General features: G+C 36.0%; 4 protein-coding genes across 4 annotated transcripts; 2 read left to right on the forward strand and 2 right to left on the reverse strand.

Moving 5' to 3' along the window:
- Positions 1-376: 376 nt before the first annotated feature.
- On the forward strand, positions 377-4,553 carry LOC121981914 (RING-box protein 1a-like). Its single transcript, XM_042534696.1, has 5 exons — positions 377-609; positions 735-785; positions 924-983; positions 4,084-4,155; positions 4,254-4,553. Exons 1-5 carry the CDS (start codon positions 453-455, stop codon positions 4,289-4,291), a joined length of 378 nt encoding a protein of 125 aa, XP_042390630.1. The 5' UTR covers positions 377-452; the 3' UTR covers positions 4,292-4,553.
- A 1,939-nt stretch (positions 4,554-6,492) lies between these two features.
- LOC121980040 lies at positions 6,493-7,305 on the forward strand. Its single transcript, XM_042532012.1, has one exon. It carries the CDS (start codon positions 6,493-6,495, stop codon positions 7,303-7,305), a length of 813 nt encoding a protein of 270 aa, XP_042387946.1.
- A 2,266-nt stretch (positions 7,306-9,571) lies between these two features.
- Positions 9,572-17,914, reverse strand: LOC121981915 (1-deoxy-D-xylulose 5-phosphate reductoisomerase, chloroplastic-like). The gene is made up of 13 exons (XM_042534698.1): positions 17,792-17,914; positions 17,587-17,705; positions 16,907-17,091; positions 16,465-16,551; positions 16,259-16,384; positions 16,130-16,192; positions 15,133-15,282; positions 14,923-14,990; positions 14,584-14,695; positions 14,389-14,493; positions 14,116-14,237; positions 10,033-10,179; positions 9,572-9,908 (listed from the first exon to the last, which is right to left on the reverse strand). The coding sequence occupies exons 2-13, from the start codon at positions 17,669-17,671 to the stop codon at positions 9,740-9,742; spliced, it is 1,419 nt and encodes a 472-aa protein (XP_042390632.1). The 5' UTR covers positions 17,672-17,705; positions 17,792-17,914; the 3' UTR covers positions 9,572-9,739.
- Positions 17,915-18,842: 928 nt separating this feature from the next.
- LOC121981916 (serine/threonine/tyrosine-protein kinase HT1-like) lies at positions 18,843-22,307 on the reverse strand. Its single transcript, XM_042534699.1, has 4 exons — positions 21,864-22,307; positions 21,345-21,710; positions 19,443-19,898; positions 18,843-19,290 (listed from the first exon to the last, which is right to left on the reverse strand). Exons 2-4 carry the CDS (start codon positions 21,708-21,710, stop codon positions 19,066-19,068), a joined length of 1,047 nt encoding a protein of 348 aa, XP_042390633.1. The 5' UTR covers positions 21,864-22,307; the 3' UTR covers positions 18,843-19,065.
- Positions 22,308-22,626: the final 319 nt, after the last annotated feature.

Raw genomic sequence — 22,626 nt, forward strand, 5'->3', positions numbered from 1 at the left:
TCTTTATTTATACAGATTATAAAAAGAAAGAGGACCATATAAATAGTTATCAAGGAATTTTAACTAAAACTTTATAATGATTCAAAATAACTCATATGTTATTTATATAATTTTTATTTCATGAATTAAATGATATTTTTATTGAAAAGGATAATAAACTTTTGACTTAAGAAAATTTAGGAAAAAGAAAAGGTAATTTTATAAAGTTAGGAAATAAGAAACCAAAATAAAAAAAGCTACTATCAACTATTTTTTAATCACAATTTCCCTAAAGTTTTTTAAAAAAAAAAATCAACCTAACTAATAGACCAAGTCTAGATATGCTATTTTTTTTAAAAAAAAAAAATAATTAAATCCAACTTAAATTTCCCAAATCAAGCAGCTTATAAATAATTAGGGCAGCGCCCAAACTCCGCCTCGCTGCTTCCGGTTGTCCATCCTCCTCCGGATCCATGGCTTCTCTTGATACCGACGTCGACATGGTTCAAGGCGGTGAAGGTTCAATCGTCGCCGACGTTGTGTCGCCGTCTTCCATCGCTTCCTCCTCTAGTAAAAAGCCAAAGAGGTTCGAGATTAAGAAATGGAACGCTGTCGCCCTCTGGGCCTGGGGTAAGCGCTCAAGTATCACGTTTTCGTGAAATCCATTAAGGATTCTCGGCTTTTTACGCTTTAGTTTATTTTATTTTCTATGTTTGTCTCCCGGATCGATAGATATATTTGATGTTGTTTTGCAGATATCGTGGTGGACAACTGCGCTATTTGTAGGAATCACATCATGGATCTCTGTGAGTTCTCTCGATTTCCTTGATTTATTGGTTTTCATCAGCCCTTCTTTTAGTGTTTCTTCAGGTTAAGTTTGTACGATTAGGGTTTTGATTACTTGTTCACTGTTTGACTTTGTTGACTCTGTGATCTTTTTATAGGCATCGAGTGTCAGGCTAACCAGGCAAGTGCGACTAGTGAAGAGTGCACAGTGGCTTGGGGTATGCTTCTTGTTTCACTAGCTCTAGCAACAAATTGAAGGACTTTTTAGAGCATGGCACAACCTATAATTTTAGTAGTTTACAACGTTCTTTAAATTTTGGTTTAGTTTTATTTTTTGATTGCTTAAAAATAGCTTGAGGCAACAACTAAGCCTACAGATTGACCACGAATCATTCTGTCTCTCATATTATTATAAAGTTGAGCAAGTACCTCAGAGTGCAATTTGAGGAGAATTTTATCTGATTTAAGGGTGTATTGCTTGCAGTTGGATATGGAAAGAGTTAGAATTATCACTTCTAGTATTATGGCATACTGTATGTAGTGTATGCTGGGGGGATGATTTGGCGATCTAACTGATAATAAAAGTGCACAATAACATACAAGATGATTCCCCAGACTGCCTGATGCTTGAATAAGTTATGAGTAGAAATATAATGTCTCAATGAAATTTTCTAGGAAAGGGAAAGAAACATAAATATAGCTAAATCCTCCCTTTATGAGTAAATTTAGAGTATCTGATTTGGTATAGATGTTAATGATGGCTGCATCTGGATCTAAAAGGAGTCCTAGAGCTATGTAGAGTAGAGGGTGTTTTTCTGTTTTGTGTTCTCAACGCCTGTGGAACAAACATCTGATAGGAGCATTGTTTCGGACAGCATCTTAGATAGGTATTGGAGCTTGAATGAACTCTCGCTGTTTTATAATCTATTTATGGTTGGAATTTAAAAAATGATTGCAGTTTGATATGGTTGAGATAATTCGTACTTGAAGGGTCTACTCTCTCAGGGCCTTAGACTTCTTTTTTACAGGTAAAAGGCATTATATTTACAGTTTTCTGATAGGAAAAATCACATAAGTACAATGATTTTGACCTTTCTGTTAAAAATTCTTAGTTGTCAAGCTAATTATTAATAAATTAGCAACATCTGTTTACCAACTCAGACTTGGTGTTCCCCTTGAGTTGTCAACAACCATTGATTTTGCCCAACTATAGTTAGAATTTTAAAGGAATATCTTTATTCAGATGTCATAGAACTAAATTATAAATGGTATCTGATTCTTTCCCCATGATTTATCAACCAATTGTGGTATCCTTTGCGTCACTTTATGAGTTACACTATATAATTGTTTAGACTAACAAATTCAGTAGTTAAATTTTGTTGGCTGTACCGATATGTCATGGTTAAATATATGGTTTTATCCTTGCTACTGAGTGATTCTCATTGCATAGTATCTTCATCTTCCAATTTTCCAGTAAAGTGACTCTTCTAATTAACCTATGATTTTCTTTAAAAAGGAGTTATGATGCCTCACTAATGTTCTTGTTTCATGCTTTATATAGTAATAGGTGTTTCTAAAATGGTGTTTATGAAATCACGATGAAAGAACAATTTTACCATTATTTTCTTGCTCATCATTTATTTTCTTGCTCAGCATTGAAGGAGCTATGGAATATGGTTGAATCTAAGTTTTGTTTTGTTGAAAATTATTAGTAAAATGATTTCTTTCTATTGCCTTCTGTTGGCTTATATAAATGGAAATGATTTGAATCAAACCTCAAAATATTTTAAATCTGTGCAAATGGTTATGCTTTTCTGTTTTTTTAAAAGAAGTCAATTTTGATAAGCCAAGAGGCACTCATCAATATATTGTTCAATTGATTCCTTCACTATTTTGGCCATTTATTTTATTTCTTCCTGACTTTATTAATATTTTATTTTATAATTTAATACAGATAACAACCAAATGCCAAGATTGATGAAATATAAAATATTAAAATGGAATAAAATTTGAATTTTATTGTTTTACATTTAATGGAAAATCAAACATTTCAGTGTCGTCACTGAAAGAGAGAATAGAAAATTAAGATAAAACATGAAATCTAGAAATATATAAATTACAACTGAAGCATAATAAAAGTGGCTAAACATATAAATGTTATATGGAATTTCTAAAATTATACAATATAATACAGGAATTAAAAAAATCTGAAAAAGGCAATCGGCTTGGTTACCCACTGTGTTGGCTCTAGGTTCATGATTCATATGCGTTTGTATCACCGTAAATCATTGTCAATTCATTTTCATGTGCATAGAAATAATTTAAGTTCGGATTGCAACATAATAAAAATGTTTAGATAAATAATCGTATATGGAAGTTTAGATTGTGCATAATAAAAATGATTAGATAAAAATGTTTACACATTAAATATATAATTAAAAGAATTTTAAAAGGCAATGATGGTTGACCACATCTTGCTTTTGGGTCATTTATACACCAAAAAGTCGGCTACTTTCCTAGAAAATTTTAAGATATTTCTTTGGATAAAAAATTATGTTAAACAAATGAATTCTTACATTGCTAAAGGGCAACCCAGTGTACGAAGCTCCCACCAATACGGAGTCCCGAGGAATGGTCTATTGTAGCTTTGCAAGCGGCTATTTCTGAGACTTAAACCCATGATCTATAGGTCTCACGGCAGTAACTTTACCGTTGCGCCAAGCTCTCCTTCAATGCATACATTGCTAACTATGGAAATTCATTTTTACTAAACAATTGTCAGTATGGGATTTGAGACTCAATTCATTTTCTTCAATCCACCTTGTTTATGTCTGTTCAGATTAATCGACAAGAAAAAAAAGTGAAACTAGTTCCAAGTTGTACCACTATGCTTAGCAACACAACTCTTGGGATCTATAGTATGAGCTGGCCTATATTTGCTTTTATGATGGTTTGTTCAAAAGTAAAATACGGGCTGCTTAAATGTCCTTATGTGCTTCCAGTGAACTTTAAATGTATATTGTGTTTATACTGGTTTTCTTTTGTCATTTTTACACTGGCTTAGCGGAAACCGTGGATGGCTCTAGGACCATTGAGCCAATGGGAATATTTTGCACTTCTTGAACCATCATTGGCTTTCAGTATTTCTTATCCTAGCATTTATATGGATGCTTTTCATATGTAAAGAAACACTACTTTGGTATTGTTACACATCTACAACGTACGATGCTAATTGTTTCCTTTGATCATTCATCTATTTTGTCTTTTTTGCCTTTGCCTTTTTCATCTACTGTGTTCGACAATTATTGTTTGAAACAGGGGTTTGCAATCATGCCTTCCATTTCCATTGCATCAGCCGTTGGCTCAAAACTCGTCAAGTCTGCCCCTTGGGTAAAACAATCTCCCCCGCGCGCGCACACACAAATCTTAGGTTTTGCTGCTGCATTTGTCTCATACTTTTATCTGACAGTACCCTTTATTCATTTCAGACAACAGTGAGTGGGAGTTCCAGAAATATGGCCACTAGAATAGCTGTTGCTGTGCACAAGGTGCCTCCGTCACTGTATGGATTCTCTGCTGTTCTGATCATCCAGAGATACAAAAAATCGTATTTGCTTCACTCGCAATTAGTGTTTTTTTTTGTTATGCCAACTTGCTGAAAAATTCTCCAATACAAACTTATTTTCATGGCGGGGAAAGTCCTTGTTATGTTGTGGTTTAACGCTCTACTATTGCATTCCTTGTTCAGTTGGAAATATGTTTTAATATAACAAAATGTTTGTCCTGTATCTCCAATTTATACTCCGCTCTCAGTATGTTTTCTGGCACGAATCAATTGCCTGAATTTTATTTCTTTATTCATATTACTGTTAAATGTTGATTTAACGACAATCTTTTTTCATTCGGAATTGAGACAAGGAAAACTTTGGTCAATATAATAGTGCATTTTAATTGATTTGAATGTTCTTCAAAACAAGGACGTACTTCTTTCGTAGTTGTTTTAAAAAGATGGAAGTTTACTTTTTAACCTTGTCACATTCCGAGCGAGACTAGTATAAATAAATGCAAATTGCTTCTCCCCCCTCCCCCTGGCGTACGCACATCGAACTGTTTTATTTGTAATTTTTTGTTTTCAATTTTATTTAATTTTTATTTAATTTTTTAATCAATTTTATTTATTATTTTTTTAAATCAATTTTATTTATTTATTTTTATATAATTTTTAACATATGACACTCGTTATATGTCATATGTTTATTTATAGTACGAAGTAATAAATACACCTTCAAATACGTAGGAGCAAAATTTAAAGACAATATTAATTAAAATTTTTATTTTTATATATTTTGGTTTTTTTTATGTGTATTATTATATGTCCTCGGGAGGAGTAGATCTTCTGGTTAAAAAAAGTAGAGCAAGGGATAGACCACCCTTAATTACGGTTGGATCTTGAACGCGATCTGACCACAATTAATTGTAATATCTTTTTGGATTCACCGTCTCATCTAGATTGTAGTTTGTGTCGAAGCGGGCGGTTGGAGGTTGTCCGAAAGCCGCCTACGCTTGGCGCCCAGCAACCTAGCCACTTGCCCACCTTCGGTAGCTTTTAAGCAGTCTTCGGTCGCCCCGCTCCGACCCAAACTATAACCTGGAGGGTACGGTGAACCTAGGAAGGTATTGCAATCAATTATGGTCGGATCATGATCACGATCTAGCCACAATTAAAAGTGGTCCATCCTCTGGTCCACTTTTTTGTGAACCAGGAGATCTGACTCCATCCTCGGGGTTATATGCTACGGTAGGATATTTAAAGTATTACCCAGACATCCACGGTTCAATTCCTAACTTCTTAATTTATCCTGATAGTCGGTGGAAAGTTTCCATAGGACCAGATCGGTCATCTAGAGATAATCAATGAGACTAACTGAAATTATTATTTTTTTTATTTAAAAAAAATATTTATTTATAAGTTAATGTATTTACTATTATTTATTAGTATTTTTATTAGTTTTAAAATATATATATTATATTTTTTAAATTTTTACTAATAATAACTACTAAAATTTACCTAAAGATTACAAACATATAATTAAAAAAATTATTAAAAAAATTAAACAAACTAGTTAAAACAATCAAAGAGTATAATCGTAAATAAAATTAAAATTTGAGGTGGGGCCAACAAAAATATATGAGTGCAAAAAACATCTCTCCTAAATTATTCATCCTTTAATCCTTAATACATGTTAAAATATCATTCTTTTTTTAAACTACACTCTCTTTAACTCTGGACAAGAGCATTCATCCCTTTCCATTACCTCTTCCAAGTGAGATTGAAGGGTACAAGTGGAAGATTGAAGATGGGGGCCGGGAGGAGAGCGTGTCAGAGGGATGCGAAAAGCACCTCTCATAATAAATTATTATTTCAAGTAAGCGTTCTGGAAGATTGGTCACGTGATTGGCCGCACGCAACCAGGCAGAGCTAAACTTAAGCAACCACGTTCATTCGCCCGAAGGCACATCGCCCGTTCCACGCGGTCACAGAAACCAAAGCGGTTCCCAGTTTTCCACCATCGTATCAACGGCCCAGATTCGATATCTTCCACTTCTACGGGGGAGCAATCGCATCCTACGGCTGAGAATAACGAACTCCCCTTCAACGCCCTCCTCCCTCCTATATATCCGCCTTCTTCCGTCGTTTTCTCTCTCAAATAACATCGGAGAATTTATATGGCGGCCGAACGCCCGGAGCAGGCAAAGTTTCCCTACTTCTCTTCCTCCCCCAGCTTCGGAAGAGCACCCGTCGAGTACGACAAGAAGTCGTGCGATGGCCCCGACTCCCCTACCTTCGGCGGCGCTCACCGCGTGGAGCCACCGCTTCCGCCGGTCAAATCCGCTTCCCACGGCAACGAGGAAGACTACGACGCTTCCAGCGATGACTTCGAGTTTTCCATCGAATTGAAAAGTGCTGCTGGGTTTTCCTCCGTCGATGCCGACGAGATCTTCTCCGGCGGGCGGATGCTCCCCGTGTACCCTGTCTTCAATCGCGACCTCATCTGCCGCGGCCCGGCGGAATCGAAGGAGAGCGAGAAGGCTGACCCGATCCCCATCCAGGAGCTTCTGATCGAGGAGAAGGAGGCGGCCTCGGAGGAGCCCTCTCCGCCTCCACCGGTCCGATGCAAGAAGAGCGCCTCCACCGGGGCGCTGAGGAGCCTGCTCCGGAACTTGACGATAGGTCGGAGCCACAGCGACGGGAAGGAGAAGTTCGTGTTCATCGAAGCGTCTCGGCCGGAGTCGCCGTCAGCCTCATCGTCGGGGCCAGCAAAGAAGAAGGCCCCTAACAAGAGCGCGAAGAAGGGGCCGCGGACGGCGGAGGGAGATGTGGTCACCGCTCACCGTCCTTTGTACGGCAAGGGATTAAACGACAAGGCGGTGAAGGGACCGCGACGGTCATTCTTACCGTACAGGCAGGAGCTATTGGGGCTCTTCGCTCCGGTGAATGCTTTTGCCCATAATTCCAATAAAAGAAATTCCTATTATTAAAATTCATCCTTTTTCGTGTTATTTTGTAGAGAGAAATATTTATTATTGAAATTTATTCTGAGCGACATTTTTATAAAAATAACACCTTCTGTTTGTCAAATCATCTAATCATTACCAAATACCAATATGCTAATTATACTGTTCCGGCTCGGGGAAAAAAGAAAAAAGGGACTACAATTTCAATATAGTTTAATAGAAAATTTTAAAAATTAATATATTTTATTTAAAATATAGTATATTCTATATAATATATATTTCTTCATATTTTTCGAAAAGTACAACATCATATAAAATATATTTTCTAGTTTCTTCAAAAAGTATAATACTATAAATATAAAAAAATTAGGTATGAAATAATCATTAAAAAAATCTATATCTTCTGGTATTTTGAGAAACAAAATTATTAATAAAGCCTTCAAAATTAAGTTTTTTAATATCTTATTTTCGATTCATAAAATTGTTAAATCATTTATATTCAAATTATTATTATTATTTTCTCTCAATTCTTCTTGATCATGCGTTGCATGATTGTGATCATCATTTTCTCTCAATTCTTTCTGCTTATTGTATGATCATTTAATTTTTCTTGATTACTTAATTACTGCTCATTTGTTACATGACCATTTAATTCTTGATTTTTTTTCTTGTAATTCATCAACTGAATCCCAATTGAAGAGGTAGTTTTAAAAATATTACGAAGAACACCTTTGTGAGTTTTAATTCTACTTTTTTCCTGTTGTTTCTTTTCTGACTCTAAAATTATTATTATTTTTAAATATGTTTGTACTACTAATTTTAAGTGTAAAAATAAAACATATAAAATCAACAACAAAGCTAACAATGAAACAAACACAAACAGTGAAAATAATGTCAAAGAACAATAAGTCTGGTTTGTACTTGAAGCAATCGATATAATTCATTTTATTATGATTAAAATTGAGATTTATTTATTTAAACTCTTTCAAATTTATAAGAAAAATGATAAAATATTGACTCTAATATAATATTAAATATTGATAATAAGAAAAAAAATATAGATAAATAGGTAACTTACGTTATAAGTTTATATATTGATGAAACAAAAATTTAATTAGAAAAATAAAAATTTTCTAATTTAATTAGAAGTGATTTAAAGGAGAAAAAGGAAGGAAATTAGCTCTGGATTTATATTTTATTATTTAGAGTCTTACTACTTTTATAAACAAATTAATGAACTTCTATAAATAAATAAATTAAGAAAGAATTATATAAGAAGTAAAATCTTTGAAAGAAAAAATAAAAAATTGTTTACCTGTTTTTTTTTCTTTTTTAAATTTTCTTAAAATTTTTAATAGAATATATATATATATATAAACAATTTAATAATATATATTTTTAGACTTTATTAAAATAATCTAATAAAATATATTTTTTAAATTTTTATTAAAACAATCTAATTATATATAATATATATTATATATACATGTTAAATTTAAGGATCCTAAAAAATTAGGAGCACTTGGCTCTATGATATGTCTCAAGACCCGTCCTATGTATACCCACTATAGAATTTATTAAAAACTATCAATTTGAAGATCCATTCTCATTAATTTAAATCTGGAATTCTTAAGCAAATAGACAGTAACACTGATTGTGATAAAAAAATCTTATTAATTTCATTTAATCTTCTTTTTTAATGGTAGGTAAGAAGAATGACAGATGCCACAGATTACTTACACCTAAAATTGTGGCTTTTCTGAAAAGTTGTATATTAAAAAAAAAGGAGAATATATATTTATTTCATCTCATCGTGTTTATTATTTTTTTAAAATAAAGTTTCTTGTAAGTCAAGACAAATGGCATAGGTAACCTCGAGTACGGATTAGAAAAAAATATATAATTTAGAAGAAAAGTCATATTTAAATTTTGGAATAAAAAATTACAATTATTAAGTTAATTAAACCTCGCTTGATGATTTGATTATGGTTGTGTATAATAATAATTATTATTATTTATCTATTGTGTAAGACGACTAACTAAAGCTAAAGATAAGTAAATTCATGTTGATCTTATTCTTCAATTTTTAGAAAAACTGCAGTCAACTTAGTTGTATATATTCCTACAATAATTATTCCTCAGATGACGACTAATTAACTTATCTTTCTCAAAGTAATTTTTTATATATATTTATTCTTTTTTTTTCCATGCTTTGAAGTTGAAGAGTTCTTTGCCAAGAACTTGTCCAACTTGTGTTGGACGCTACGGAAACGAAGGAATTTCACAAAAGTTGACAATGGAGATATAAATTAATAAAACACTAAATAAGTACAAACAACATTAGGAAACTTAACATTGAGAAGCCAAATTTTTAACCCTAATAAAACACTAAATAATTATTCCTCAGATGACGACTAATTAACTTAGGACCAATCATTCTACATAAAGAAAATATGTCTCAAGCAGCAACAGGACTCCGGCCAGATGAGAGCTGTAAATTAGCAGCGTAGTCGCGAGCCCACAAATCGTAATGCACGATCTCCTCCAGCGAAGGGTTGGTGATGAGTTCACTTCTATGAGCATCACATGTAAGTTCCACCACCTTGAATATGTCCAGATAGTTGATTCTGTAAAATTGAAGCAAAATTCATCATCAGCATTTTCGAGTTCTAAAGCAACAGATGTGACAAGGTTGTTCAAAAACACTTTTCAAGGATTGAACTTCAAAGGAATGGCAAGAAAATTAAGTACTTTTCGTTGATGAACATCTCCACAGCCTTCTCATTAGCAGCGCTAAGGACTCCTGTCATTGTGCCGCCGGCTCGGCCAGCTGCGTAGGCTAGATCCATGGATGGGTACTTCACATTATCAGGAGCTTTAAATGTCAATAAGCCTTGCCTGCATCATTAAAACTACATTAAGATTACGAAAGATGATAATCATTTGAGGCATAATTGTGAATTCGCCAAGTACATGAATTTACACATGAGTTTCCTATTTGATTCACGACATGATTATATAGTGCATCACTAATCAATTGAAGTATAGTTGCAAATTTGCCAATATATGGGAATTTACACACGAGCTTTCTATTTGATTCACGACATGATTATATAGTGCATCACACATTGTCCTTAACAAATCCATGGCAAATTACGTGTAAAATACCATGTTCATGGATCAAAAAATGGTATTTGTCTTCTTGAAAACTAAAGTTCAGTAGTCACACATTAACATGAGTTTCAATTCTAGTTTCGTACATAAGAGTTTGCATGTAAAATACGGCACTCAAATAATAAATAAATAAATAAGGTTATTTGAGAAATAATCTTATTGGATTTTTCAAGAATTTTTAAGAAATTTTCAAAATTTAAACGGAGTCCGTATGACTCGTTTTAAGGGGATGAATCGGTGGAGCTAGATGGAGGCATGTTTGGAACACCATTAAGTGAAAGTTGATTGAGGAATTAACTTAAAGTTTGATTAAATTTAACCCTAAGTATATCCCTAATTCCCTATTCTTTTCCTTTCTTTCCCGATTTCTTTCCCCTTCGCGCGAGCTCCTTCCTCCCGAGCCCTTTTCTTGTGATTTCTTCCTCGGTCGATCGCCAACGCCAACGGAGGGCGAGTTCTTCCCCGACGCCGACGCCGACGCCACAAGGGAGTTAATCGCGGCGGCGCCATTTAGCCCACCGCCGGCCGAGCCACCCTCCTCCCTCTCCCTCTCGAGGCATGGAGTATTCCTCCTTTCTTGCGATTGGATTCACCGTCGATCGTCAAAATTCGAGCGGGGCAGCAGCAATTTCGTCAAGGAGGTCCAGCGTTCCTCTTCATCAGATCTTGGACAGAGAGGTCTAACATTGTCTTCATCTACCCTTTCTTGAAGCTGTGCCCTAGCTTCGATTCGTCGATGCTATGGAAAGGGGAGTGGGTTCCGATCCGTGCATTAGCGAGCGAAGATTGGTGTTGACATTGTTTGTTGTGATTCTCTCCTTCCTCCGATCACTGAGCCGTGTCGTAACGTCGTCGTCGTTCTCCTCTGTCCAGGATCGGCAATCACGGTAGTCTTGGATCTTTCATCGTGCAGCTACAAATCTGGATTTGGGGTGAGTTTTTGCAATGTGTTGGATCAATAGGTTTTGGTTTCACGTGCTGTAATGGGATATTGAGTTCGATTGGTTGACTAACCTTTGTAGCTCCGACCATCTTTGTTGAGGACGATCCACAGATTTGGTCTACCTATTTCTAGTCATGGATTCCTTTAATCGTGAGTTACCAGCAATCTACTTGGATTTGGGTAAGTTGAGAAGGTAAATTCGTGTATGAACTATATTGGATTTTAGTTGTGAAATGGTTACAGTGTCGCAATTCAAATTAGTTGTTATTTGTTGCTTGAGTGGATTTGGGTTTGTGTGTGATTATCATGTGGATGGATTGTTATTGAGATGAATGTTTATGGTTGATTTAGAGGAGTACATGATTGTTAATAGAATCATTAGATTGGTATCATGATTAGTATTGATGGATTGTGATGTTAATCGATTATTGTTGTGATAATGCTTATTGAAATAAATTAAGTGATTCATGATGATTATGAAGTTGTTTGTCTTCATGGATTAAATGATTTGTTATTTGATTATGGTGCTAGGTTTGGTTATATATGAGTTACTTAATATGAATATGATTTGGAAGATGAAACAATCAATTTTGATTGAGGATTGTTGGATTTATGTTGAATTGACTTATTAGTAATGGTTTGCTATATAAATCAATTAAAGAGTTGTTAAGGTTGGGTTAAATCTAATTTCCAATGGATTTGGGTGAATTGAGGTTCATAGTTGGATTAGGGTTTTTCCCTAATTAAGTTGGGTTTGGGTTTAGCTAGTTGTTGTTTATGAAATTAGTTAAATTGTACATCACGTGATTTGCAGGACGTTGGTTCGAGACGAACGTCACGATTTGGGTTTTAGTCAAGTACGATCGACAAATAAAGGCGGGTACTTCTTTGTTTTTTTAGTATATTGATCTTAGCGCATGAGCTATATATATTTGGAAAGCTACTGTGTTTATCTTGACTCTACTCGTATTTTTCCTGTGCTTGATGCTTATCCACTCAATCTTTGAGATACTCTTTTCTATATCTATACAGTCTCTCGTTGCTATCTATGATATTTAGTAGATACCATATACCAGATACTAGATATTAGTTATTGGATATATGAATACTAGATACCATGCTTACTTGCTTGAATGTTGTTATTTACACACCTTACTGAGCATGTTGGCTCCATGTAGCATACCTGTTTACTGTTTATATATATGATGACTATTGCATCTTGCGCATCATATCATGGCATGCATACTGATGACCATTGTCTCCCTTGTGGCGTGAGAGAGTCATCAGTCAGGGTCGCACACTCGGTCACTCATGGGTAGTGGTAGCTGGAGTGCGCCGCTTGTCTTGTCGTGCTCGCACTCGGTCACTCATGGATAGTGATAGCTGGAGTGTGCCGCTTGTCCTGTCGTGCTCGCACTCGCTCACTCATGGATAGTGATAGCTGGAGTGTGCCGCTTGTCCTGTCGTGCTCGCACTCGCTCACTCATGGGTAGTGATAGCTGGAGTTGCGAGCAACAGGGACCCCCGTTGCAGACGTAGCTAGTTAACTACTATGCAACTGTCCCCTCGACCACTCGAGAGTAGTGGTAGCTAGAGTGATGTACAGTCTGTCACTGACCTGACCTCTCGACCATACAGGGGTATGGTGCAGAGGGGTGGGCAGGAGTGACCATCCGTGCATACGCTGTTATTATTATACCTGCTGATGTTGTTGCTTACTTATGCTGCTATTGCTTATTTATGCTGCTGTTGCTTACTTATGCTGATATGCTCACATAGGTTGAGATATATACCTGAGGTATGAGTTTAGACACTGGTTTACCTATTGTTAACATGTATATACCTCACATGATACCTATGTAGTTATGAGCTATACTGTAGCAGGTCTTAGCTATACCTGACCTTCTATTACTAGCCTAGGATATGGTTTCAGGTATGGACACTTATTATGATGTCACTGTAGTATCTGCTATTTCTCCCTACGAGACTGTATACTTTTGTATATCTAGTTCTTTATTATGTTCATAAACTATCTGTCTATTACCTGCTGAGTCTTAGTACTCACCACCCCGTAAACTGATTTATTTCGCCAGGCAGCAAGTAAAGGATTTATGGGGTCGCCTGGAGATCCTCTCCGCCAGTCCCATGTCACATCGAGCTCTTCCTTCCGTTAGTGTTTCCGTTCACATTATTGGTTTTGTATTTGTTCTTGAATTTGTATCTTTTATATGCAGTTTAGCTTTGTGATATCTTGTATTTGGTTTGGTAATGATGTGTCAAGCCGAGCCGGCTCGCAGTTAGTTGTTTGGTTTGTTTTATGTTCGTTATTTTGTGATTTCCACTGTGTTTATGTTACAGTCGTGTGGGCTGTCTATTAAACTGCGTAGTTGTGTTTACTTCCAGCCGTGTGGGCTGTTATTAAACTGTGTGGTTGTGTTTTCATCCAGCCGTGTGGGTTGTTGTATATTGTTGATGAGTATGCTTGTGGATGTATTATATATGCCTTAGATTGTCACCGGTACAGGGGAGATGCTGTCAAAATTTTGTCGGTAGGGACTCTGGGACATGACATTGCATGTATTTTAACAATGTCACTATATAATTTTGACAATATATAGTTTTAATAGGTTAATCTTTGGCATACTGTTAATGTCAGTAACTCTGTAATTAGACATCATGTCTAGGTAAGATAAAAAAAAAAAAAAACGGAGCCATACTTGCAAAGATCAAGCCGAGGCCAAGTAGTCTCCGAGCAATATATTCTGTCAGGCCATGATAGTGTGTAAAGAATTGGTAGGCGCATATCAGGCCAGCCTAATTGAGCCAATACAGATGAGTCCTGCAAGATAAACACAAATCAGTTCAGTACTACAGATTTAACATTCTTTATGTCGGAATATTCAACATGTGAATTCAAGATTGAAAATATAAACAAAAGTAGAAGTTGTAGAACATGGACAGTTATTTTATGCAGAGGATCAACTTTTTACCTGTGTTTCAACCATAGAGTGTATTATAGATTGTGGATGAATCACAATCTCTATATTGTCATAATCAGCTCCAAACAAATAGTGCGCTTCTATAACTTCTAGCCCCTGAACAGCAAAGAATATTCAAGTTGAATCTGAAAATTTAGGATAAAGAATATAGTCGAGACTAGGGATGTGAATGATAATGCTTATTACCTTGTTGAACAGGGTAGCGGAATCGACAGTGATCTTTTTGCCCATGTTCCAGTTAGGGTGCTTCAAAGCATCAGCAACCTTCACATCTTTTAATTTTTCCACAGGCAAATCCCTATGACAAAATAGATAATAAACAAGAGGAAATGGATAATTGCATAAATGATATCTGCAAATGACAAACAGAGACAATAGGTTGATGGTACAGTCATTATGGGACTAAATCCATCAACCCATGGGGCACCACTCTTATCTAGAATTTGTTTAATTGTACGCCCTAACCAGAAAATTGTTAGTTCTTTGCATAAAAATTGAAATGAAAGTACTTTGCAGTTCTTATACCTGAAGGCCCCACCTGATGCAGTCAAAATTATGCGACGAAGTGCATCCTCTGGCAAGCCTTGAATACACTGGAAACGAAAATAATTCCTGAAGTCATCATTCTGGATAACTAAATCCAGTCTAAAAAGAAAATCAGATTTCTGGAGCAAAAGGAGATGCAATCACCAGCTGTTGACTGGATCAACTGTGATTATGTCAATAAATGAGTACCTGGAATATGGCAGAATGTTCTGAATCAGCAGGAAGAATTTTGACATTGTGTTTGTGCGCAAGAGGTAGCACAAAAGGACCTCCAGCAATAAGAGTTTCTTTATTTGCTAAGGCTATGTCTTTCCCAGCCTCAATAGCAGCAACTGTAGGCTGATCATATAAAAAAGGATTAATTTGAAGCACTGAGTTGAAAGTAGAGAGAAGAACTAACCGGTTATGATGTACTTTGCATCAGTATATGCATCTTTTTCTTTAATAATTCTAATTCAAAGATATGAAGCCATCATCCAAAATTTCAAATACCCAAAAAAAAAGTAGGGTTTGTAGAGAAATGAGGTAGAATACTTCAAAACTACCAAACGATATATTCTTCTTTTCCTGAATGTAGAACACTTAAAGCTCTAGTGATATTAAATTTCAGTCATTACATGCATCACAAGAACCATTGAAAAAGCACTCCCTGATGATAAATATGTTGATATGCTGAACATCGTTTAACTAGTTCATTGCGTACGTGAGTATTCAAAGCAAGTACATGCTCATCAATTGAATATCCAACAAATATTCTCTGCATTTCTAGTATGATTAAATCTGAAAAACGATTTGCAACCTAATACAAAGTCGAATGAACAAGTCAAAATCAATATCTCAACCAGTTGTAGTGCTTAAATCTTCAAAATTATGAAATGGTACTCAATGACTTTTCAAAAGGAAAAACTATATTAGTTTGCTATATAGTTGATCAACCATAAGGTAAATTATAAAAAGATATAGCTTGCTACAACAAAGATTATTCCATCCCGACTATCCACACTTAAGAGCGGCATGAATTACAACTAAAAAGGATCATTGCCTAATTTATTTACTTTCCATATCAATTTTTGATGTTTTAAGTGAGCATCATAATAGACCAAGGCATATGCTATTACAAAGTATGCATCAAGGTAAAATAAATTGCAAAATAACAGTGTCATTAAAGAATTAAGAAGATAATTACCTTTAGTCCAGCACATCCTACTATTCCTGTAACTACTGTGACAGCATCCGGATGGCGAGCAACCTAAGAATTCATATTGGAACAATGTTAAGAACAATTCATGATCTATGTACTCAGAGAGAAAATGACCTCTACTATGCCTTCCTCTCCAGGAATGATTTCAGGTTTGTGTTCAACATCCTCCAAGGCCATTTTAAGTTCAGCAACTAGTGACTCATTTCTCACTGATACCAATTGAGGTTTGAATGTCTTAATCTGGTCAAAGTGAAAAAAGGGGATTTGACTTTAGAAAGTACCATGAAATTAACAAAACCCCACAGGGTAAAGAGTGCTACCTGATCAGCGAGGAGTGTCACATTAGAACCAGCTGCAAGAGCAACAACCTTAAACTTGTCTGAATTTTCAGCAACTATATCCAACGTCTGTAACATAGAATTACGAAGGAAGATTCAGTCATCAAAGTGGTCATATGATTCAAAACAACAGTGCTGGCTTTTATCTCGGGTTCTTAAGGAAGCTTAGCAACAATGACCTGTGTGTTAATAGTCTAGCTGAGCTAGGTGATCAGGTAGACTCATCAAGAGCCACTTTTGGGTAAGACATAATCCTACAAGTTAGATTGACAACTTGTAGTTTCTAACAGAACGTCTAGAATAGGAAAAGTAAAAAATTCACAAGGTTCCTCAGGTAAATATTTCACCAATACGCCAATAGTATGATAAAATATTACAGGATATACAATAAAAGGAAATTTGTGTCATGTTTTCATCTTTATACCTGAGTTCCAATTGACCCAGTGGAACCAACAATAGAAATAGGCTTTGGTCCATCCCAAGACTTGCGTCCCGGTTCTGCAACAGCTTGGCCTGGCCATGCAGGTGGAGGTCCCTGCTGCATCGAGCAACATGTTCTCCAGAATTGAATTGTTGCTCCCTTTTGCTTTTGTCTCAAAGGAAGGCACACTGAGAAAGGAATTGCCACACAAAAAAAAAAAAAAATCACACTATTTGTTCGAACGCAAGTAACAAGTAACAAACTTCTACTCGTAAATCGTTTACAGAATATACGAAGCTCATTCTGCGATAACTTTGGGAATTATACCCCTTTTAAAGAATGTTTATTTTTTCATAAAAGTATTTGAAAAGATAAAGTACGGTTAAGAAAAAGATATCAGAAAATACCTAATAGTAGAAAAATTAAAAAAAAAAGAACCAATCTTTCTTCGAGTGAGATAGTTCATTTATGCAACAATAATCCATAGGCCGATAACCTAATCTCAGCCGTAGCAATAGCATGCGATCTAAATGCCGTATCTCCAGAAGGCTTGAACTTCATAAAAAAAAGGTCACAAATCAACGACGCGGAAAGGGAATCAGTCAGGGGTGCCAAATCCAACAACACAGTTCGTATCTTCAGATACAAACTTCCACAGACAAGGAAAAAAAAAAGGGCCACACCTTTGCGCCGGGTAAAGGCACCTCGGCTGGATTCCAAGAACGAGACACCTCCAATTTCTCCCGAAAGCGGCAGTCTGAGTGTCATCTTTACAATCCTCACCAACTTCGAACTCTGAAAACTAAAGGAGATCGGAGGAGGGATAAGACAAAGTGGGAATCTCGAAATGCGAGGATTGAAGCGAGGGGGATGCTTTAAATCTTATACCGCTACGACATCAGTGACAGTATTCAGCCCTTCTGCCACTGGAGTTCGGTGGCTACAGTGGTAATTGTCTGGCGTCTTTCTGTAACATCGTTCTATGTTCTGTAACAACATAGAACGATGTTACAGAACAACACACATATCACGTTATATGTTGTTGTATATGATACAATGAACGATGTTACATGTGTAACAATGATACATTACGACACATATCAGCGAATAGATCTGTGCTATTCTCATTGTGTCGGTTCGTCATTAACAACCTAGTGGGCAGATTTAATAACCATATCCACTGAAATGGTGGGAATAATTAGTGTATTGTGCATAATTAGTGTAATAATTTTTTGACAAAATTATTTCATGAGAATTCCTAAAAAAAATAATACAATTATTGTTGTTCTCATGAATCACGCACCATGAAAGTTACAATCAACCACAATTGACTTGGAAACATCCATGGCAAGACACGTTGTTTTTATAGTGGAATGTTACACATTCTTCTTGTGATTCATGTAATGCGACTTTTCTTTATTTTTTTTCCCTTTTTTTTTTGCACAAACAAATAATGTCGATATTTATCTAGATAACTATTTACCGTCACCAGCAAAGCTTCTTGTGAATACTGCTCTAGAAACTATGGAAAGTTTTAACACATTATTTCCCTTCGATAAGCTTTACTCATTTTATAATAGGAATGACAATGATGGGATTAGGATCGGATTCATATATTCCGTCAACATCTTTATTATATCTATATCCCAATCTCTATTTTCATTTTCATCTAATTTTTAATTTTAATTCTCATTCCTATATCCATCTTAATTGGATACCCCTCTTCACACTTATACCTATTAGAAGATCCATATATCCTCTGTTCAGAATTAATATCATAATTAAAAAAAAAACATAATAAAAAACCATCTAAAGTTAGAAATTTTTTTAATATATTATTTAATCTGAGTATTTAGATTATATATATATATATATATCTCGAAACGCATTCCAAACAATTTACAAATGAACAAAATAAACACAAAACTGCCAGCTTATGAAAGATTAATCACTTTTCTCATCAATTGTTTGGAGACAACAATATTATTTAACACCATCTTGGTTCTGTACATGGTCTTTAACATATAGAAGTGGGAAAAAGAGAAACAAAATAAACTTAGAAATAACATGCCATCAATTTCAGAGAGCATGAGATATGAAATATATATACACAAACACACGATACGGCAGTGAATTAGAGAAAATTTATTTGGATTAGACTTCTACAAAGCAATGCGCGGGGTAAAGCATCCAATCGGCCACAGCTGCTGTGAAGGCTTGTAAGATGAGAAAAATCTTGGGTCCAGTTTGAGAGATTCTTCATAGCTTTCGAGTATGGAAACAATTTCGTCAAATTGGAATCGGTTCACTGGGTTGGTGGCCCAGCACTTGCTCATGACATGGCTGAATGCCAGAGGGCAAGAGGCAGGTAGAGGTGGTCTGGCATTCTGCAGCAAGAATATACAATGTCATTAGTCGATAGTGACAAGAGCACTAATCCTCTGGTGACCCTATTGGAACATCTCCTAACGTTAAAGAGCCAACGAGCAAAAACAAAACCAAAAAAAGGCAATGCAAGAGTAGGAATCAAAATCATTACCTTGTGAGCTACAGCATAAGCAGCTTGCTCGGGAGTCATATCATGGAAGGGGATTTGCAACGTTACTAACTCCCATAGAACAATGCCAAAGCTGTACACATCAACTTTCCTTGTATGATTTTTCCCCTTGATCATTTCAGGAGCCATCCAACGATAGGTACTGGTGAAGCCTTTTCCACTACCACTCTGAAACTCCAGGCATGAAATTCCGAAGTCGGCTACCTTAACAGACAGGTCTTCACCAACAAGTATATTTTCTGACTTTAGATCCCTATGAATGATTCCCTGGGAATGAAGGTAACTCATTCCACGAGCAACATCGAGAGATAATTTCAGCACTAGATCATAAGGAAGCACATTAGACTCTTGTTCATGGAGAAATTTTCTGAGAGAGCCACCTGCCATGTACTCAGTGATGATGCAAAAGACAGGAGGTTTCTTGCAAGCGGCCACAAACTATGTGACGAAAAACAAATGATCAGTTTAAATTAGCAGAAGTTAAGGTTACCGCAAAAAGTTTGAATAAAGAGAGAGAAAAAAGAACAATCCGGTGCACGAAGCTCCCATCATGCGGGGTCCCGGGGAAGGATCAATTGTACGCAGTCTTATCTTGTTTTTTGTAAGAGGTTGTTTTCAGGATTCGAACCCGTGACCTTTTGGTCACATGGCAACAACTTTACCGTTGCGCCAAGGCACCCCTTCTGAATAAAGAGAGAGATGGACAACAATTATGAGACAAAGTGGTCTTTTGCTGCCAAGAAAAAAACAATGGATTTCTTTACTGTTTTCAGGTAAAAAAAAGCTGCACCATCTATCACATGTTTCGTAGTTTCAGGGAATCAATGAAAATATAACAAACTTGAGTTACCTATCTATGCAGAGAAAAACTAGTTATTTTGCTACCAGAAAAAATTCAGTCCCAAATCACATATACCTAATATTTATGCATCTCTAACAATCTATTCATTAGAAGACAAAGCCAACCACAAAGCCAACCAATTAAAACAACAACAAGCCATCTTAGCCTTAACTATTTGGGATTGCAACATGGATCCAAGCACTCCTATTAAAATTAAATTCAATGCAAGGTTGTACAACAACAACAACCAAGCCTTGTCCCACTAGGTGAGGTCGGCTAATGCAAGGCTGTACATTAATAATATTTAATGATACTTAAAGTCAATTCTAATTACATAAGTAGAGGCTCCATTTAATTATGCAAGCAAGAAAATTTTCTTAACTAGGGTGATGCCCCAATGTAAGTAGATTGTCACAGAAAATAGCTGCATGTTTCCTCTAGTTTCCAACACAGATCAGGCTGAAGATAATGAATCAAATTTAGAATAGCCAAGGCAGGATGAAATATAGTTCCACTAGACAATGACTTCCAGTTATATCCTTAGATGATATTTGATCAAATAAAGTAGGTCAACTACCTCAAAGGAGTATCCTGAATGTGTGGTAAAGAAATGAGATCGATTTGAGCAAAACAGTTAATGCCAAGTGTAATCTTCTGAGCTGAATGGATGATAACTATGGCAGATATTTAGAGGGCAACAATTAGTAGATTCACTAAAAACCCTGGCTTCTTGTATCCAAGTGAGATCTTTATACGTGGTATAAAAGGATCAAGAAAATGGATGACTGCCTTAAGGAGGTGTGACAACTACATAATTCAAGAAAGAAGGCACTTTAAGTTAATAATATTAAACAAACAAGATAGAAAACTTATTTAATTACAATCCAGCAGATGGAAAAGGGATACCAGAAATTAATTTAAAAGTAGCACTTTTCTTGAACGTTGATTAAGGTTGATCAAGAAAAGAAGAAGAGCAAGAACTCATAGAATCAGCAAACTCAAAGAGCCTTTTCTGTCACAAACAAGTAGGAACAAGTGGTTACCGTGATTATATTAGGATGACGGAGGTGAAACAGCAAAGAAGACTCTGAGGTGAACTGCTGCTCCAGAGCAGCAGCCATGGCGGGGTCTTGCTCAGGCTGGCTCATCAGCTTAATGGCCACCTCCCTTCCCTTGTATCTGCCGTGATAGATCCGGCTATGTCGCCCTGTGGCAAACTTATTCCCTATGAGCAACTGTGACATATCCGCGCTCCATTGTTCTTCCAAGCCCCCTTTGATCTCTCCGCCGGAGGACACCAAGTACTTGGACCATGACACCGCCCTTCGGTACTCACCAAGAGACAACCTTCTCTGCGTCCGGCCACTCGCCATCGATTTATTCTCCTTAAAGCAATTGAAGACCTTCATCTGGTACGATTGCCAAATCAACACAATAAGCCCCCAATTTTACCACTGTACCACATGCCCCTACTAAATTAGCCCCCTCAAAAAAACTGAAATTTACTCCATGAAGAATCGAATCAAGCTCAGAAAAGAAGCAAAACGAGCAAATATTTTCACTTTTCCGGTAACTCAAGCCGACTGCAGCGACTACTATCTCCGCTCGCCTACATTTCGCAGGTCCTAGGGTTATCGATACGATCCGGCACCCGGCAGCTCCATAATGCCTCAGCGGATAGCATGGATAAGAGGAGCCGATCAAAATGACAGCTTTGCGTCAAAACCAAGAAGATATCTCCGGAAAGTTCATAGATCATACAGTTAAATTTGCGAAGACTCCAAGGAGCACAGCTATATCCTGTGAATATGCTTTGGCTTTCCAGCTTTGTTGCTCCGCGAGTACAGAAAGGAACAAGAAGTTGGAGAGTTTAATTAATACGAGAGCAGGGCTCTAGGGATGAGGAGGGGACAGTGGGAGTAACGTGGGAGGACGCCTGCCATGGCGGGCAATAGATCGGCAAGATTAGACCATGAAGGGTAAGATGGATACCGAAGATACTGAGAATGAACAAGATTTAAGGCAAATTTATTTTGCTCCACGCATTTTTTTTCTTCTTTCATTTTATCCATTTATAATTTAAAATATTTTTTTTATCTCCGATAAAAATAAAATATCTTAACCTTAAGGTCTTTTCTTCTCTTGTATAAGTCAATATTTTTTTTTTATGAGGATAGTTAATAAAACATAAAATAAATAAATTTAAGAATAAGGTTGAAATAGGAAAATTTTCAGAAAAACACTGAACAATTCTATAAGTAAATACAAATAAATTTCAATTTTACTTTATTTAATTATTGTCCAATTATGTAGGGGTATTTTATT

The sequence above is a fragment of the Zingiber officinale genome, chromosome 5A, assembly GCF_018446385.1.
Source record: "Zingiber officinale cultivar Zhangliang chromosome 5A, Zo_v1.1, whole genome shotgun sequence".
NCBI lineage: Eukaryota > Viridiplantae > Streptophyta > Magnoliopsida > Zingiberales > Zingiberaceae > Zingiber > Zingiber officinale.

Bases quoted from the DNA above. Each gene is read 5' to 3' on its own strand.
- LOC121981914 (XM_042534696.1), top strand. From the start codon at position 453: ATGGCTTCTCTTGATACCGACGTCGACATGGTTCAAGGCGGTGAAGGT. The intron at 786-923 runs GTGAGTTCTCTC...ATCTTTTTATAG, and splicing joins GAATCACATCATGGATCTCT to GCATCGAGTGTCAGGCTAAC. The intron at 984-4,083 runs GTATGCTTCTTG...TGTTTGAAACAG, and splicing joins AGAGTGCACAGTGGCTTGGG to GGGTTTGCAATCATGCCTTC.
- LOC121980040 (XM_042532012.1), top strand. From the start codon at position 6,493: ATGGCGGCCGAACGCCCGGAGCAGGCAAAGTTTCCCTACTTCTCTTCC.
- LOC121981915 (XM_042534698.1), bottom strand. From the start codon at position 17,671: ATGACACTCAGACTGCCGCTTTCGGGAGAAATTGGAGGTGTCTCGTTC. The intron at 16,552-16,906 runs GTATAAAGATGA...TCTATGTTACAG, and splicing joins CTGGGTCAATTGGAACTCAG to ACGTTGGATATAGTTGCTGA. The intron at 14,696-14,922 runs GTATAAGAACTG...ATTTTGTCATAG, and splicing joins GCATCAGGTGGGGCCTTCAG to GGATTTGCCTGTGGAAAAAT.
- LOC121981916 (XM_042534699.1), bottom strand. From the start codon at position 21,710: ATGAAGGTCTTCAATTGCTTTAAGGAGAATAAATCGATGGCGAGTGGC. The intron at 19,899-21,344 runs GTAACCACTTGT...TTCGTCACATAG, and splicing joins GTCATCCTAATATAATCACG to TTTGTGGCCGCTTGCAAGAA. The intron at 19,291-19,442 runs GTAATGATTTTG...TTCTTGCTGCAG, and splicing joins CTTATGCTGTAGCTCACAAG to AATGCCAGACCACCTCTACC.